Source organism: Phyllobates terribilis, unplaced genomic scaffold, assembly GCF_046119375.1.
Source record: "Phyllobates terribilis strain yellow unplaced genomic scaffold, ASM4611937v1 Scaffold_2__4_contigs__length_985480577, whole genome shotgun sequence".
Taxonomy (NCBI): Eukaryota; Metazoa; Chordata; class Amphibia; order Anura; family Dendrobatidae; genus Phyllobates; species Phyllobates terribilis.
In genome coordinates, this window is record NW_027362762.1 from 182718987 (window position 1) to 182738880 (window position 19894).

At 43.7% G+C, this 19894-nt stretch overlaps 1 protein-coding gene across 1 annotated transcript in view; it reads left to right on the forward strand.

The window, feature by feature from the left end:
• Positions 1-19894, forward strand: part of STAT6 (signal transducer and activator of transcription 6) — a 202675-nt gene that overhangs the window by 109954 nt on the left and 72827 nt on the right. Inside the window, exon 5 of the mRNA XM_073663346.1 lies at positions 9086-9169. Coding sequence (XP_073519447.1) covers positions 9086-9169 — 84 coding nt within the window. The remainder of the gene's footprint in view (positions 1-9085; positions 9170-19894) is intronic.

A 19894-nucleotide genomic window follows, 5' to 3' on the forward strand; every position in this document is an offset into this window, starting at 1 on the left:
TGTTTCTTAGCCGGGACCGGACGGTATGTATGTGTTATACATACACCCGGCCGGAGCCTGTCCGGTGGGCGTGGCCTCACTCCATATGCTTGAATGAAGCAAGGCTGTGCCCTCTACTGATGACCATGTAACTAGTCGGGCGTGGCTTCGCTCAATGCAATTGTATGGAGCCTGGTCGCACTCGCAAGTCGACCTCTGGCCAGGAGTTTGTATAATTCATACATACTCTCCTGTCCTGACTCAGAAACTGGTGAATCCCCGCAATGCACAGTGCATGCATTGGGGGGGATTCATAAGTCTACAGTCATACCACAGAGTGACTGCAGACTTATCGGTTTGGACCGGACAACCCCTTTATCCCCGAAGGTGGTTTGCATGTTAATGACCAGGCCAATTTTTACAATTTTGACCACTGTCACTTTATGAGGTAATAACTCTGGAACGCTTCAACGAATCTCACTGATTGTGAGATTGTTTTTTTCGTGACATATTGTACTTCATGATAGTGGTAAAATTTATTCGATATGACTTGCATTTATTTGTGAAAAAAATCGAAAATTTGGCAATTTTCAAAATTTTAATTTTTATGCCATTAAATCAGAGACATACAGTATGTCATAAAAAATAGTTAATAAATAACATTTTCCACATATCTACTTTACATCAGCACAATTTTGGAACCAACATTTTTTTGGATTAGGAAGTTATAAGGGTTAAAAGTTGACCAGCGATTTCTCATTTTTCCAACAAAATTTACAAAACCATTTTTTAGGGACCACATTACATTTGAAGTGACTTTGAGGGGCTTTTATGACAGAAAATACCCAAAAGTGACACCATTATAAAAACTGCACCCCTTAAGGTGTTCAAAACCACATTCAAGAAGTTTATTAACCCTTCAGGTGCTTCACAGGAATTTTTGGAATGTGGAAGAAAAAAATGAACATTTATTTTTTTTCACAAAAATGTTACTTTAGACCCAATTTTTTTTTATTTTCGCAATGGTAACAGGAAAAAAATGGACCCCAAAATTTGTTGTGCAATTTCTCCTGAGTAAGCCGATACCCCATGTGTGGGGGAAACCACTGTTTGGGCGCACGGCAGGGTTCGGAAGGGAAGGAGCGCCATTTGCCTTTTTGAATGTAAAATTTGCTTGAATAATTAGAGGATGCCATTTCACGTTTGGGGAGCCCCTGATGTGCCTAAACAGTGGAAACCCCCCCCACAAGTGACACCATTTTGGAAGCTAGACCCCTCAGAAACTTATCGAGATGTGTAGTGAGCACCTTGAAACCCCAGGTGCTTCACAGAAGTTTATAACATTCACCCGTAAAAATTAAATTTTCACATTTTTCCCACAAAAATGTTTTTCAGCCTCCAATTTTGCATTTTCATAAGGGTAACAGGAGAAATTGCACCATGCAATTCGTTGTGCAATTTCTCCTGAGTACGCCGATACCCCATATGTGGGGAAAAACCACTGTTTGGGCGCACATCAGGGTTCAGAAGGTAAGAAGGACTGTGTGACTTTTTGAACGCAAAATTAGCTGGAATCGAGAGCGGACGCCATGTTGCGTTTGGAGAGCCCCTGAAGCATCTAAACAATGGAAACCCCCCACAAGTGACCCCATTTTGGAAACTAGACCCCTTAAGGATTTTATCAAGGGATATAGTGAACATTTTGAACTCAGAGGTACGACACAGAATTTTATAACATTAGGCCATCATATTGAATAAGTTGTCATTAGTCTTGAGCGCAAATACTCGCTACTTGAGTTTGCATTGGGTACTTGGGTATGCACCAAGTATCATGGGTGCTCGAGTGATATGCTCGAGTCCCCGCACCGCATGGTTCACCGTTGTTAGACACACAACCGTGACATTTTTTGATCGCTTTCTATTCCGATTTTTGGGAGGTAGAATAAACAAAAACAAACAATTCAGGAATTGTTTTGTTTTTTTAAGCCGTTCCGCATGTGGTAAAATTGATACGGCAGCGTTAATCTTCAGGTCGGTACGTTTACAGCGGTACCACATTTATATATTTTTTATGTTTTGGCGCAATAAAAACTATTTTATAGAAAAAATAATTTTTTTGCATCGCTTTATTCTGAGAGCCATAACTTTTTTATTTTTCGGCTGATGGAGTTGTATGGCAGCTTTTTCTTTTGCAGGACAAGATGACGTTTTCGGTGATACCATTTTTATTTACATTCGTCTTTTTGATCGCGTTTTATTCCAATTTTTGTTTGGCAGTATGATGATAAAGCATCATTTTTGGCTTTGTTTTTTATTTTTATTTTTTACCGTGTTCACTAAAGGGGTTAACTAATTGGACTGTTTGATAGGTCAGGTCGTTACAGGCGCAGCGATACCAAATATGTGTACTTTTATTGTTTTTTTTCATTATAATATTTATTTATGGGTACAGTATATACATTTTTTTGGATTATGTTTTCATTTTTTTTGTTTATATTTTTACAATTTTTTTTCTCTTTTTGAGACTTTTTTTTAACTTTTACTTTTTGTCCCACTATGGGATTTTCATTTTTTGCAGGCTAATCGCTTCCACAGCATAAGGATGAAGCCGCATCCTCTATGCTGTGCAGGCTGCAGCTTCTGCACACACAAGATTGTGCACTGAGCACGATCTACCTATCTTGATGATGAATGGTGACCCGGATGTCGTCATGACGACATTGGGTCACCATATCAACTATCCGGACCTGGCATACACAGCATGGGACGCCGGATAGAAGGTAAGAGGCGCGCTCTTACCAGTGCCTGCACCTGAAATGCTGTGATCGACTTAGAAAAGCCACTTAGCCACTTAGCCACATCGACTTAGATCGCAGCATTTCGGGGGTCAATGTGCTGGGAGCGGTGCGGCACCACTCCTGTGACAATCAGCTGACACCTGACGGCGATCGCTCCAGCCCAGCCTCTGTGCGGGCGCGATCGCCAGGGCGTAATAATACGTATTTGGTCCTATAGGCCCAGGGCGCAGATACGTATTATTACGCCCCACGTCAGAAAGGGGTTAAGGGTTTCGGCTCTCCCAACCTGAGCCTCACAGCTTCATATATTTTTATGAGGTTGTCACGCTTGGTTTGGGATATCAGTGGCAAGTCCTTCCATAATCGATCCATGCTCAGACCATTTTGCACGAACATCTGCATGAATCCTAAGTTTGTGTGTACTGCAACCAATATAATGTTGGTTGCACTGTACACTTTCCAGCAGGTACACCACGAGTCATACTGCAATTTATAATTTGTTACGAATCGTGGTTCTATGCTTCCACCTGGGAATGGAGCAGGTCCGGTGCTACGCTACTCCGGTCACAAGCGCTGCCATTTTCCTGACCCTGGAGGTGGAGCTATTATGCATGCAGGGAAATGATCCCAATCTTGTGGAGCATTGCATTATTGTGTTGTGGGATGTGTGAGGACGCAGGACACTGGCGGTTCTGGTATTGAGCAGTGGTGGGATTATGTTCAGTCTGCTGCTGAAGCTAGCAGGGAGTAGCTGCCTGGGGATGATTTGGAGGTAATCAACACCTGATCATTAGGTTATTTAACCCTGCTCCATGCTCAGTCCCTTGCTGTTTATTGCAGTTTGCAGTTCCCTATGTGCTTGGTGGTGAGTGGTGTTAGCATTACGTTTTGCTATCTTTTCAGAAGTTTTCTCATTTCCTCTTCTGGTTTCACTTCCTGGGGTTCTTGCAGAGGTACTCACCTAGTCCTCGACTAGGCACCAGCCGCGTCACCAGACCCCAGCGGGCCTAGGAAGGGCTCTACCAAAGTCCCCCTTCCTTTTACTGGGACCTGAGTGAAGAGTATTCCCGGCCCTCAAGGGGTTGCCTAGCTGGGCAGCTTGTGTCAAGTGCATCTGTGGCTGCGCCTTTGCTGGTTTGGTGTTGGTCTTGGTGGGTCCCTCTGCGAAGCTCATAACATAATAAACAGCCATATATATAAAAACATAAATAAATGTATCTGGTCAAGGAGCTTACTGACCAGATGCAGGGTCTTTTGGGGATGTTCCAGGATTTGACGGACACCGTGAGCCAGCATAGCCAGACTCTGGCTCAGAGGGTCCCCCCGACACAGGCAAGTTCTAACCCCAGTCCTACAGTGGGGGTCATTCCCATATAACTTAAGGTGCCCCTTCCTGATTTTTTGGGGGAGATCAGAAACAGTTTAATAATTTCGAGGGGTGCAAATTATATTTCCAACTTTGCCCTGTTTCCTCCAGGAATGAAGGTACTAGGTTGGGTCTTGTTATGTCCCTGCTTTGAGGGGATCCACAGTCTTGAGCATTTTCATTACCCTTAAGTTCACCCATACTCTCGTCAGTGGATGAATTTTTAAGGCTATGGGGCAGATTTATGATGAACCGGACTGGGTGGCCTTAGCTGAATCCCATCTTAAGGCATTGTGTCAGCGGGACCTCACTGCGGAGGACTACTGCTCCCAGTTTCATAGGTAGGCTATAGAGACGGGTTGGAACGATACCTCTTTGTAGTACTTTCCTGTCTGGGCTTAATAAACATATTAAAGACCACTCTCCTCCCTGGTCGTTGGAGGCCACCATTACTTTAGCTGTGCGACTTGATCGACGGGACGGGAGAGATGTCGAGAAAAATTGTCACTCGGGTGGACTTCATCCATACCCTTTGCCAGTCCTGAGGCTGAGGGAGAACCCATGTACCTTGTTGGCGTTGATACCTTTCGGGAGTCAAGGCTGCAAAGATGGCGTTGGTGACAGTGTCTCTTATGCGGTTCCTCGCGCCATCTGTTTCGTGAATGTCCATGTCTGGAGCCGGAGGGAAACGACCGTGCCTATCTGGGTTCAGGGATCCCCAGTTAGGCGCTCAGGTACCCCTAGCAAAGAAATGACTTTTACCCATTGTTATCACGTTTAGAGGTAAGAGTCTGGAGGGTTATGCTTTAGTTGATTGCGGAGCTGAGAAGTTTTTTAAATGCTGCCGTGGCCAAGGAGTTGGAGGTTCCTCTTATCTCCTTGGATGCTTTTATAACATTATCTTCTCTTGATAATTCTCCCTTTGCCCAGAGTATTGGGTATCGCACCACTTAACCGGTATCTATCACCACAGGTTGTCTGCTTAAGGAAGATGCATGCTTTTTTATTTTACAGGATCTTCCTACTGTTGTGGTGTTAAGTCTCCCTTGGCTTCGAACTCAACCTTATTATTGACTAGCAAAGGGGAGATATTGTTAAGTGATCCTTTAACTACCAAACCCTTTGTATTATCAAGCCTCCTAAAGTAGTAGGTTCCACATCCCATGTCCCGTGGTATGTGGCAGAGTTCCCACAGGTATTCTCCGGAGAGGCCACCCAGAAATTGCCTCTACATAGAACTTATGACTGTTCTATCCAGCTCATTGAAGGGGCAAAGTTACTTAAGGGCAAAATTTCTAACCTGTAAAAACCAGAGAGGCAAGTCATGAGGGAATACATTCAGGAAAATTTGAAAAATGGGTATATCCACCCTTCTAAATCCCCGATTGGAGCAGGGTACTTGTTTGTGACCAAAAAGGATGGCGGTTTAAGCCCGTGTATTGACTATCGTGAGCTCATTCGCATAACTGTATATAATCAGTACCCTCTCCCACTAATCCCTGACCTTTTTAACCAACTAGTAAGTTCTAGATGCTTCTAAAGTAGTTATTTGTAGGCACCAGTTTTCTATAACGGCTTCTATTGATATATCTAGTTACAACACCTTTGCTCAGCATTTAGCTATCATCATCAGTGCCAAACACTGCGAATACAGCAGCAGGGAGCATGCACATCTTGACTAGTGTTGAGCGAATTTGTTTGGCATTTCAAATTCGGGTTCGTGTTCGGGGTTCCGACTTGTTCGCGCCAAATAATGGGCTCCGCCCACGAACATCCCTGATTTGCCATGCTGTCACGTGAAGCCGATTTTCTGGCGCGAACAAGCCGGAACCCCGAACACGAACCCGAATTTGAAATGCCAAACAAATTCACTCAACACTAATCTTGACCTCCATTTAAAGGGAGTTTGTCATATCCAAAACTCGATTTAAACAACTTGTACAGTCCCATAGGGACATAAACTATATAAAACTCACTCCTGCAATACAAATTTCATTTCTTTAGTTTTTCTAACTAATTAATATGCAAATGAGGGAGCTTTAGTACACCCCTGGCATGGTCAAGGGCTCAGTGCACCGTTAGGCTGTGTGCCCACGATGCCTTTTTTAAGCATTTCCGCAGCGGCAAAAATGCTGCAGAAACGCTTAAAAAACACATGGTAGAAGGCCTGCCATGTTCCCCAATGATAATCCGCATGTGCTGTGCACATGCTGCGAAAATTTCCGCTGCGGATTATCATTGCGGAAAAAAACGCAGCACTACCAATTATTTTGCGGAAGCGCTACGTTTTCGCCGCCATTGACTTGCATTGGAACGCATGGATTCCGCATCACTGTATATGTAGATGCGCATTCCATGCATTCCAATGTGCGGATGGTACCCAGGTGTGGAGGACAGGAGACTCTCCTCCAGACCCGGGTACCATAGAAACTGTGAAAAAAAGAATAAAATAAAAAATAAATGTTATATTTACCTTCTGACTGCCCCCGCTGCGCTCGTCCTCCCATGCCGGCAGGTCGCGGTGGACTGAATGACCTGCGCTGACGTCATAGTCATGTGACGGGTCACGCGATGCTGACGTCGGCAGGTCCTTCAGTGTACCGCGATCTGCCGGCAGCCAGGATGGAGCGAAGAAAGACTCCGGGGGCCATCGGAAGGTAAGTATAGATTTATTTTTTTATTTTTAACCATTCTTTGGGGTCACACTATATAAATCCATGCTGTTTGCATGGATTTATATAGTGTGACCAAGTTGACAAGCACTTTCCAAGTGATGCTAAAATCGCTTGGAAAGCGCTTGTCAACCCGCATGCAGAAATGCATGTGAAGAATGCTTCACATCCGCATGTCCCTGGAAGGAAAAATGCATGTATTATCCGCATGCATTTTTTCTGCCAGGGAGATGCAGAAACGCTCAGGAAAAATCCGGAGCATTTCTGCATCGTGGGCACATAGCCTTATGTACGCTTGATTGACAGCACTCGCTCGGCCAAAGCAAGCTCTGCCTGAATTCAATCCCCGGCCTGGCATATCTGCACTGCAGAAGCCACACAAGCGCACACACAATGTGAGATTGGATGTGCTTTTTTCCCGCTCTCCTCTTTGCATCCTCTACTCAGTGTGCAGCGGGCGGAGCGAGCGTTGCAGACAGAAGACATATGAGAGAGCACTGGCAGTGTCTGTGAGGATGTGTGAGTCAGGGATTAATTTTAGGTTGCACTCCATCAGATTCCCTTTAACCTCTTCTGGCTGGGGTCTTGCAGCCAAAGGTGAAAGAGGAACACAAGTCTCCACCTCTAGCATTTTATATAGGTCTCAACTATTAGACCCACACCAATCTAACACTATGCAGTGGATGGGTAATAACTTGTGCAGACCTTAAATTGAATCAAGGTTTTCTCCCATGCCTGAAACCTGTTGCTATGTCGGGGGGTATGAATCTTCCCTCTAAGCCAAATATATTTTACAAGCTATCTTGTAATTATACTTTAGTTTACTAAGTAAACACATATTAGTTTACCAGGGAAGACACAGGCATACGGCATACTCCGAGGCATTGCTGGCAGCAAAAATTTGGCACAAGTACCATATCATTATGTTCCAACACTTTCTCACAATTATTTATATGGTCGGTTAAGCATTTGGAATTTCCATGGTTGCAGTAGATAACAAAACTCTGTTTAGTCTTTCACAGTATTCTCACAAACATTCAGATGAGGTCATGTAGTTTAGACTTACTAACGATACAGTAGAGCTATAGCAAATCTATTTGCAGGACTTGGTTCACAAGCCTCGTCAGTAGTCTCTGGCTGCTGGACTGGAGCCCTAAGAACCTCCTCTGACCTGACTGCACGCACAGCTCCTCTTTTGACTAGCTGGCCTGGTGTGACATCATTGTTACGGTGTGATGCACATGTGACGTTACACTAGGCCGGCTAATCAAAAGAAGAGCCGCGGATGCCGGCAGTTAGAAAGTGGTTCTCAAAGCTCCTGTCAAGCGGCCACGAATTACTAACGTGGTCAATATTCCAGGTTCTGCTAATCGATTCATACCAACTCTAAAATATAGTATAGGATTACTTAACACAGCCCTAGTACAAATATCTGACATACTGTATGTATTTGCTATTTCAACACTCAGTAACCAAAACTGGACAAAAAGATCCATGCTAAGAAGAACCAAACTAATAAAAACTTTCTTGGAGTATCCAAAAAATGAATTAGACATATCAATAACTCCCCAAAAAAACTAAATAAGTAGCAAACATACCTATATCCAAATTTTATTAGTTATAAATTATATACAGATAAAAAACTAGAAGAAAAAAATATATAAAAAACACCTTATAAAACCCATAAAAAAGAAAAGGCAATGTAGTTAATGTTAAGTCATGCTATGGAAAATAATAAGTCAAATCAGTTAGTCAAACAGTGGGGTTGCAGCACTATACACACGTGTAAACGAAAAATGTAATCAAGGGACCTAAAACATGATTATAAGAATAAATATCATGATAATTATTATAAAAACTCTCAATTATGAACCCCCTCAAATTAGGAGAGCTCTGAGCAGAATACAGCAATATCAAAGCATCATACTGAAAACAAGTAAATATATAATAAATATTTGTAGAAGAAGCTCAGTTATGAAGAAAACTCACAGCTTGAGCTCTCAGTGAAGTACACTAGTATAGATGCACTCCTACCCACTGAAAGGCATCATAAATGGACCAACTAGCAGACTAAAATGCCCAGTACCGACGCGTGTTTTGCGTATGGCTTTGGTTCAGGCATCTACAAGACTCACCTGTGATAAATTGTTAACACGACATCTGCGATCAGTGACGGTTTCAGTAAGAAAAAATATTGGTAGTACAGAGCCTTAGTGACATTATAAGCAGTAACTCTATCTTTTCTTACAAGACATTTGTTTTATATACAGACAATGGCTCAACATAACCCAATGGGCATTATACAGTCATTCAAGACTATTTGTAAAGGAGAAATGGACATAGTTTTGAAACAGGTAAGTTACTATTCCAAATAAGCGTAATTCATTGTAGAATCAATCAAAATGAGTTTGTATAGGGGGTTGTCTTTATGGAATTGGATTATCATGGAAATTAACATGAAAATATAATTCTAGTCATTGTGTATATATATATAACACTATAATATTTGGCGATACTCTGCAATGCTGAAGAAAACATAAATTGGAGTCCTAATACAGATACAAGATGGCTAACTATAGTAGGAGAAAAGCCTGTCCCAATGAGCTTACAATTTAATAGGCAAAGGATAACAAAATAATGGTGTGACGTGATCTGTAAGTTTAAAATCGCAGTCAGATTGGGGTTATGTTGTAACTGAAGAGATGGTCTAAGGCTGACATTACACATTACATAGCTGTAGACCAGATGCTCGTTCAGCTGACAGCTATCACTCCTGAACCCTCGTACACATGCGTCTTTGGCTTATCTAAGTGTGCATGTGTCCTCAGAAGGAAGAATGGAGTAAACTGCTGCCAGTCAGTTAAATCCAACACTACCAATCCCTATCTCCCCAGTAGATGCTATTAGAAAAGAGTCAGGACGCCCCCAAACACATTTGCGCAGGTCTACACAAAATCAGCTGGTTTGTGCTTTTATACATCTAAAAGTATATTTTCATAACCCAACATGAAAGTGTATCAGAAGTATGTTCGAAATTATTGATTTTATTAAACCTAGTTTGAGAATACATTCTGATTGTATTGTTGGTACATTGTATACTATTAATTTTTTTAATTAATTTTTAATTAATTATTAATAGTTTTGTATATATGATACTCGTGTATTTGAGCTTTTTATAGCAACGCCTAACAATATGTCACGAGAATGAGTTGCTGATCTTAGCGTAGTTTATTTAACATTTAAGTAATAATGTTAAGATAGTTTGTCCTGTAGAAGGGGTTGGTGTGACCCTAAAACGTTTTGACATTTTTTATCTGTAAAGTAAAAGAAATGTGAGTTTTGATACCCCACTGGGGTATTATATATTTTTGTACCATGTTAGCCAGTAAATAAAAAAATATTAAAATTTGAGAGTCCTCAGTGGTTGATAGGTGAATAGTCACAAACTTATACACAACAGGCCACAGAATAGTGTAGTAAATAAGGCAAGACGTGAAGAAGAACTATCAGTGTCAGTGTGGGACATGGAAAAACAGTTGTGGCAGTAAATATTGGTGAAGTTCATAGATAGTTCAAGGAGTAAAAGTTTTATTGTCCTCTGATTGAGGTTGCTCCAGGGATGTGATGCCCTAAAATAGTCTGAATAGCACATTCCTTAATTGATGTAGAAAGACATAAATCCATGCAAAACATTCATTCCTGCTCTGTATTTTACAATGGTTGTCATAAGTGGGTACTCCCAGATTCTTCTGTCATTCTAAGATTTGAAGTTGCTTTTCAATACCATCAATTTCATGTTCGTGATGCTGTGATCAGGGCTACAAAAATGTTTGTGGGATCTAAGGGGTAATGTTTCACTTTGTGGAGAGTGACATGCCTAGCCATGCATGCCAATGAGAGGAGTCACTATCTAAGTCACTATCAACCATTTAACGAACCTTGCAATATGACTTAAGATGAAAGCCAAACTAGAATCTCAATTTGCAGACACGTTTTTTGGGGTTTGCGTTCTCGTCAGTGCAAAGTATGAGATCTGATTTGGCTGTACGAGAGGAATCTAAGGGGTAGCGTTTCTCCTTGTGGAAAGTGACATGCCTAGCTTGGCATGCCAATATGAGGAGGCTTATAATGCTGCTCTGAGAAATTAAATATGCAAATTGCCTCTATAGAGAGAAAAAGGATTTGAACTCTATTGCCATCTATAGCAATCCTAAAAGTCCTCACATTGGCATGCCAAGCTATAAGTACAAACTTATAATGACATTTGACACAGAAGACAATAAAACTTTAATGTTCCTTATTAGTGTTGAGCGAGCATGCTCAACACTGCTCGTTACTCGCCCGAGCATCACGCTACTCAGGATGTTCGGTGAGTACCGAGCATTTCCGGGTTACTCGGGCGGGAGCTCGGGTCTCTGCCCTGCACGTTTGGCGCTCTTTACAGAGCCAATGAACATGCAGGGATTGCCAGCCAGTCACTGTAATGCCGCAGCAATGTTGTTTGTGGGCATTACAGTGATTGGCTGGCCGCACAGCGTCACCTCGAGTATTTAAAACCGGGTGCTGCCATCTTGGACACAGTCGCTCCGGATCAGCCAGTGTAGGGTCAGTGCTGCTGAGTTAGGGAGAGATATATAGTGCGAAATAGGTAGTGTAGGGTCTCTAAAGCCTGCCAAATCAAACAGTCCTTCTCGGGACTAATATCCATCCCAGATATCAGGCAGGCAGGCTGTATAGGAGATGCAGTGGTTATACCAGCAAACGCTGCATTACAGTCCTGTGTGCTCCTGTTGGTCAAATTGCTAGACTTATCGCCCCGGTCTCAGGGGCCAGGAAATTTTTTTTTTTTTTTCATCTAAATCCTGTATTTTTTTCCCTCAGTCAGACTGTCTAAATTTGCGTCTTATTAACCTTTTGGTATCCCCCCCCCCCCCAAAAAAAAAAAAATTTTGAGTGTGTCTGTGACTGTTCAGAAACCAATGTATCTGTTTAAAAGAGTCTGGTGTAGGCCAGAAAAATAGAACAGTGGTTTTGCAGTTCCACGGGTCAAATCTCTGTATTATCCTGCTTTTGGCATTTTCTGCCATAAAAAAACTGTAATAGTGTCTCCCTGACTGGTCAGACACCAATATATCTGTTTAAAAGAGTCTGGTGTACGCCACATAACTATAACTGTGGTTTTACAGTTCCACGGGTCAAATCTCTCTATTATCCTGCTTTTTGCATTTTTTGCCATAAAAAAACTGTAATAGTGTCTCCCTGACTGTTCAGACACCAATATATCTGTTTAAAAGAGTCTGGTGTAGGCCAGAAAAATAGAACTGTGGTTTTGCAGTTCCACGGGTCAAATCTCTGTATTATCCTGTTTTTGGCATTTTTTGCCGTAAAAAAAAAACCTGTAATAGTGTCTCCCTGACTGGTCAGACACCAATATATCTGTTTGAAAGATTCTGGTTTTACGCCACATAACTATAACTGTGGTTTTGCAGTTACACAGGTCAAATCTCTGTATTATTCACTTTTGGGTCTTTTTTACATAAAAAAAGTGTGTCGCTGACTGTTCAGCCCCATATATATCTATTTAAAAAAGTCTGGTATACGCCAGTAAATTAGAACTGTGGTTTTGCAAATCTTTGTATTATCCAGCTTTTGGCCTGTTTTACGTAAAAAAAAACAGTAATAGTGTTTCCCTGTCTGTTCAGACACAAATATATCTGTTTAAAAGATTCTGGTGTAGGCCAGACAAATAGAACTGTGGTTTTCCTCTTCCACGGTTCTAATCTCCTTTTTATTACCCTTTTTCCATTGATAGTGCGAGTGTAAGCTATTTTACTTCATTTACAATGGGCAAGGTGCGTGCCAAGGGACGTGGAACTGGACGTTCTGGTGATGGTGCATGTAGAGGACGGGGCTGTGGCCAAGGTGAAAATGTGCCACAACCAACAGCCACATCTTCTCACTCCCACTTCTTGACCAAATTACTAGGGAAGCACACTACAACAACAGTATTGCGAACTGATCAGTGTGAACAGGTTATTAATTGCATAGCAGATAATACTTCCAGTTACCTGGGCACCACCACCTCCAGTCTGTCTTCCACACGGTCAAGTTTTAGTAGCCGTGAGTCTCGACCGCATACTCCTCCTCACCCTGATGCTCCTTCCTCCCACCGTGCCGAGTGTCGTCAGACAGCAACTGATCCCACACTTGGACACTCTGAAGAGCTGTTCACTGGTCCATTTCCATATTTGTGCCCCTCGCCTGCTCCGCTTGAAGTGGTGGAAGAGGAGATCCCATGTAGCGATGCCCAAATATTTGAACAGCCACGGCCACAGGAAGGTGACGCAGGCAATTTGTCACAAGAGGTGGACGATGACGAGACACAATTGCCACGAAGTGAGGAGGAGGATCGTGGTGCGCAAGTGGAAGAGGAGGAGGTTGTGGATGATCTAGTAACTGACCCAATGTGGCAGGAGGACACGCAGAGCGAGGCCAGCAGCACACAGGGGGAGGGAGGCAGAGTACCCCAACAGGCAGGAAGAAGCAGTGTGGTGGCCGCACACAGAAGGCAGGCAACAGTTCCCCGTAACACCAACACGAGGGATGTTGCCAGTACAACCGGTAGGTCTTCCAGAGTCTGGAATTTTTTTAAATACTCTGCCGATTACCCCAAAAAGGCCATTTGTACCACCTGCCATGCCAGCATCAGCACGGGTGACAAAACTACCAGCCTGACCTCCACCAGCATGATCAGGCACATGGCAGCAAAGCACCCGACTTTGTGGGGCGAACCCCAGGGTCCACGACCAGTGTCAGTGGGTGTCACCAGTGCTTCTTCCATTGTGCGTGTGATAGAAACCCCTGTTGTGCGTGCAAGGCAATCCCCTGTCCATACTGCATGCAAAGATGCCCCCTCCTCTCAGTCTTCACTTGTTATGGCAGTTTCTCAAGAAACAGCATCAACATCCACGTCCATGTCCCACCGCAGCGTTCAATTGTCCATATCCCAGAGCTTTGAACGAAAGCGCAAATTCGCAGCCAACGCCCCACAGGCCACAGTCCTAAATTCGCACATTTCACGACTGCTTGCGTTGGAAATGCTGCCTTTTAGGCTGGTGAAGACGGAATCCTTCTGCAACCTTATGGCAGTGGCCGTCCCTCGGTATTCGGTCCCCAGCCGACACTATTTTGCCCGGTGTGCCATCCCCGCACTACACAAGCACGTGTCCCAAAACATCTGCCGTGTCCTCAACAATGCAGTTACTGGGAGAGTCCACCTAACAACCGACATGTGGACAAGTGCTTGTGGCCAGGGAAGGTACATCTCCCTGACGGCACACTGGGTAAACATAGTGGAAGCCGGGACCCAGTCGGACCTTGGGACGGAACACATCCTCCCCACACCGAGGATTATGGGCCCTATGTCAGTCAGAGTTGCCCCCACAGTGTACAGCTCCTGTGCATCATCCTCCTCCTCCTCATGTTCAGCCTCCATCTCAGATATCACCACATCAGTTACAAGCTGGAAGCACTGCAGTACTGCCTCAGCCAAGCAGCAACAGGCTGTGCTGAAACTCATAAGCTTGTGGACAGCTGTGAAAGAGCAGGCAGATCTGTGGCTGAGACCGCTGAACCTACATCCAGGCATGGTCATGTGTCACAATGGCCGTAACCTGGTAGCAGCTCTGAGGCGAGGCGAGATCACACACATACCATGCCTGGCTCGTGTGCTTAACCTCGTGGTTCAGCGGTTTCTTAAATTGTACCCCGAGTTGCCAGATCTGCTCGTCAAAGTACGCCGCCTGTCAGCTCATTTTCACAAGTTGGCTACAGATTCTGCCGCCCTTGCTGTGTTGCAGCAGCGTTTGCAGCTTCCGTCACACCGACTGGTGTGTGATGTCCCCACACGTTGGAACTCTACCCTCCACATGTTGCAAAGGATTGGTGAGCAGAAGAGAGCAGTTGTGGAGTACCAGCTGCAAAAAGGCCATCGATATTCAGGTCAGACTCTACACATAAGACCTCAGGAGTGGACCTGGATGTCTGACATATGTACCATCCTGACAAACTTTGAGGAATCCACCAAGATGGTGAGTGGTGATGACTATCATTAGCGTATGCATCCCACTTGTCTGTCTTTTGCAACTCTCTCTGCAGAGGAGGCATTGCAGCCAGAGTATGATGAGATGGATCAAGAAGCCGTAGCGGGTGATTACACACAGCCCAGCCTCATCTCATCCAAATGTGCATTGGGGGACAATGATGGAGAGGAGGAGGAGGAGGAAGAACAGGAGCTGGTATCATGCGCTGTAGATGGTAGTACCAGTACAACTGTCATACCGTCGGTTCAGCGTGGGTGGCCTGAGGACAAGGGGGAGAAGGAGGAGGAGAGCATGGTCAGTCGTCATCTTGGTGAGGACACGGAAGTCTTGCCCATTACCAGTCTGGCACGCATGGCTGACTTTATGTTACGCTGCCTTAAGCGTGACCCTCGGGTTGTCAAAATGTTGGGTGACAGTCATTACTGGTTGGTGACACTTTTAGACCCCCGCTACAAGGAGAACTTTCACTCACTTATTCCTGAGGTGGAGAGGTCTACAAAAATGGGGCAGTACCCGAAGGCCTTTGCTGCAGAACTGTTAAAAAAAAATTCCCATCTGAACACGCTAGCGGCAGAGGTCACAGTTCGTTGCCCAACCAAGGCGTACAGGCGAGAGAGACGCGACTCCAATCCAGCAGAGGCAGGGGAAAACTGTCAACGTTCTGGAACAGTTTTCTGAGACCCGCCCAGCTTACAGGCCCTGAGGTGCAGGGTACTCTCAAAAGGAGTGGAAAGTTTCAAAACATGGTGAGGGATTACCTTGCCGACCGTACCAGCGTCCTCCGTGATTCCTCTGTGCCTTTTAATTATTGGGTATCCAAGCTGGACACTTGGAATGAACTCGCTCTGTACGCCTTGGAGGTTCTGGCCTGCCCTGCCGCTAGCGTGTTATCGGAACTTGTTTTTAGTTCCGCTGGGGGAATTATAACAGATAAGCGCACTCGCCTGTCAACTGACAATGCTGACAAGCTGACCCTTATCAAAATGAACAAGGGCTGGATTGGGCCAGACTTCTCATCACCACCAAATGACAGCAGAGTAACATAAAGACAAATCCACTGTGTTATTTCGGGAGGTGTATTCCCATGCACCGCTTCAACCCACACATGGGTATGCGCTTCCTCATTTCGGCTGTATTTTGCTCTTCTCCTTATCCTTAGCCTCCACCACCACTATACCACCAGGGTGACCTTGGTCCGTGTTGCCAGCATTGCAAGTTCCTCCATCCTAATTGTTGGCAGCTTTTGCTTGGAAGGCACAGGCAAAGACTATGGGAGACCCACTCCCCAATAATGGGAATAATGTTTTTAAGATGCTGTACTGCATGGCTCTCCCAAGGGGAATTTAAACAAACAGTCTTGTTAAGCTACTGAAACCTCCATGTCTCTTCCAAGGGGCATTAAAACTGTCTTGTTAAGCTACTGCGACCTCCACCACTTTTCCCAGGGGCATTGATATTGTCATTTTATTCCACTGCGACCTCCACCATTCTTCCAAGGGGCATTAAAACCGTATTGTTAAGCTACTGCGACCTCCACGTCTCTTCCAAGGGGCATTAAAACCGTCTTGTTAAGCTACTGCGACCTCCACCACTCTCCCCTGGGCCATTAAAACCGTCTTGTTAAGCTACTGCGACCGCCACCACTTTTCCCAAAGGCATTGATATTGTCTTTTTATTCCACTGCCACCTCCATGTCTCTTCCAAGAGGCATTAAAACCGTCTTGTTAAGCTACTGCAACCTCTACGTCTCTTCCAAGGGGCATTAAAACCGTCTTGTTAAGCTACTGCAACCTCCATGTCTCTTCCAAGGGGCATTAAAACTGTCTTGTTAAGCTACTGCAACCTCCACGTCTCTTCCAAGGGGCATTAAAACCGTCTTGTTAAGCTACTGCGACCACCACGTCTCTTCCAAAGGGCATTAAAAACGTCTTGTTAAGCTACTGCGACCTCCACCTCTTTTCCCAGGGGCATTGATATTGTCTTTTTATTCCACTGCTATCTCCACCATTCTTCCAAGGGGCATTAAAACCGTCTTGTTAAGCTACTGCGACCTCCAACACTTTCCCCTGGGGCATTAAAACCATCTTGTTAAGCTACTGCGACCTCCACCATTCTTCCAAGCGGCATTAAAAGTGTCTTGTTAAGCTACTGCAACCTCCACGTCTCTTCCAAAGGGCATTAAAACCGTCTTGTTAAGCTACTGCAACCTCCACGTCTCTTCCAAGGGGCATTAAAATCGTCTTGTGAAGCTACTGCAACCTCCACATCTCTTCCAAGGGGCATTAAAACCGTCTTGTTAAGCTACTGCAACCTCCACGTCTCTTCCAAGGGGCATTAAAACCGTCTAGTTAAGCTACTGCGACCTCCACCACTTTTCCCAGGGGCATTGATATTGTCTTTTTATTCCACTGCGACCTCCACCATTCTTCCAAGGGGCATTAAAACCGTCTTGTTAACCTACTGCGACCTCCACCACTTTCCCCAGGGGCATTAAAACTGTCTTGTAAAGCTTCTGCTACCTCTACCATTCTTCCAAGGGGCATTAAAACTGTGTGGTTAAGCTACTGCAACCTCCACGTCTCTTCCAAGGGGCATTAAAACCGTCTTGTTAAGCTACTGCGACCTTCACGTCTCATCCAAGAGGCATTAATACCGTCTTGTTAAGCTACTGTGACCTCCACCACTTTTCCCAGGGGCATTGACATATCTCACAGGAAAACCATTTCAGTTTCGTTTTTGAACGTTTTATTGTGAGCCCGTAAAAGTGGCTTAATACCTCTGACCACGTTGTTGACCGCAGTGACCTGGGGGTCAGAAATGCTTCCTGGGGCGATGCCCATGCTGTCCCCATGTCTTTTGAGCACTGTCACTATCGTTTTGGGCAATTTTTAGGCTTTCTACAGACTGCCGCCGCAAAAGTGCTCGGGTCTCCCATAGACTAATATTGGGCTCGTTGCTCGGTTCGAGCACCCTAGTATCACGGTGAGCTCGTCTCGAGCTTCGAGCACCCGAGCATTTTAGTGCTCGCTCAACACTATTCCTTATCTATGAACTTCACCAATATTTACTGCCACAACTGTTTCTCCCCTTCTGATAGTTCTGCTTCACAAGTTGTCTCGTTACTGCACTATTCTATGTCCCGTTATGTACAAATATTTTAGATTTTTAGATTTTGTTTGATAATAATTTTTATTGCTGCAACTTATTTTTGCAATTCAGAGAGGACATGTACAGTCAATATCAGACATTGCAAAGTACTATAGGCCTGATGAAGTAGTCTTGAAAGCTTGCTATGTTACCATTTTTTCAGTTCGTTATTAAAAGGTATAAACCACTGAGGAGTAAAGTTTTTGGCCTGCTTGATATTTATTGTCCATCTGAAAACATGCTTTTAGATGGCATTTTAAAGTTTAAATTGCAAAAGAGAGCGATAAATCATGGGCAGAAGTAGAAAGGAGGAAGGAGAAGTGAGGAGGGTTATACACACACATAGATTTAGGAACCCAAATCTGGCAAAGTTTTTAAAGTTAAACATTTCCTGTGTGATAGTTTTGCACTTTTTAATGGGCACAGGGAGGTGGAGGTCTGCTGACAAAAAGATACTCTGGTCATTGAAGCTTGTAAACTTAAAGGAGTTTTCTGAAAACATTGAATCAGTTATAACAAAAAAACAGCTCTCACACCATTAGAATAAATGTACAGTACACATACGCTTTGACTAGTATACAAACATATACATATATTTTGCATCAGCACACTGCGATTACAGAATACATGAACTCCACTATTGCTATACACATAAAAAAAAAGTTAAGTACTTAATTAACATTTTTAGATCATAAAAAAGCCAGCCAACCACAACAAGGTGTACCTTAATTTTGGATGGTTTCTATCTCTAATGACTCACCCCTCAATGTGCCCAAACAGACCTCATGTGAACTAGGGAAGAGATGGATCCCAGGCTTAGCATTTAAATAAAACTTTTCATGAGGTCTGTTTAGGCAAGTTCAGAGGCGAGTCTTTAGAGAAAGGGACCATCCAAAATTAAGGTACACCTTCTTGTGGCTGGATGGCTTTTTCATTTCTTGAGAAAGCCATTCAGAGGGGAAGGTGGAGAAGGAAGAGAAAGAGGCTGATACAGACTTTGGGCTGCATACTCTCCTGAAGCAACAGTTATACGTAATTTAAATAAGTGTCCACCATAACAAGAATATACTCAATGCTAAGCATTGCTGCCCCTACTCTGACTGGAAAATCACAGCCTTTACAATGGCTGCACACCACGGCCCTAAACCTCACTTTCTTTACTTATCAGTGAGATTTTGATGTCAGTTATCAAAGTTGAGGTTTTAATGCCTTTCATCTGATTAAACAGATTTGTTGCCAAAAGCAATATCTACAGTACATCATACACTTCTAACCTAATCTACTCAAGTCAGATAAACTCTATTGCTATTCAGGGTTGCCAAACTACGGTATTTTCTTTTTATCTGGACAGCTGAACCAAAATTGTCAGAAAGTCCTGAATTTTCACAGACATAAGCGTTGCTCCTTTTAAAAACCACGTCTCCATGTCACACCCTCAATATTCTACCAGAATCCTTTATAATACCCTGCATTAATGTAAGCACTTCCAGTCCAGAGCAAAGAATAATAATTTGGGATTAACCCCTTAATGACCGGAGCATTTTCCATTTTTGCATTTTCGTTTTTTGCTCCCCTTCTTCCCAGAGCCAGAACTTTTTTAGTTTTCATTCAATATGGCCATGTGAGAGCTTATTTTTTGCGGGATGAGTTGTACTTTTAAACGCCGTTACTAGTTCTACCATATTGTGTACTGGAAAACGGGAAAAAATTCCAAGTTCGGTGAAATTGCAAAAAAATTGCAATTGCACAGATGTTGTATTTTTTTACCACGTTCACTCAATGCTAAAACTGACCTGCCATTATTATTCTCCACGTCATTACGAGTTCGTA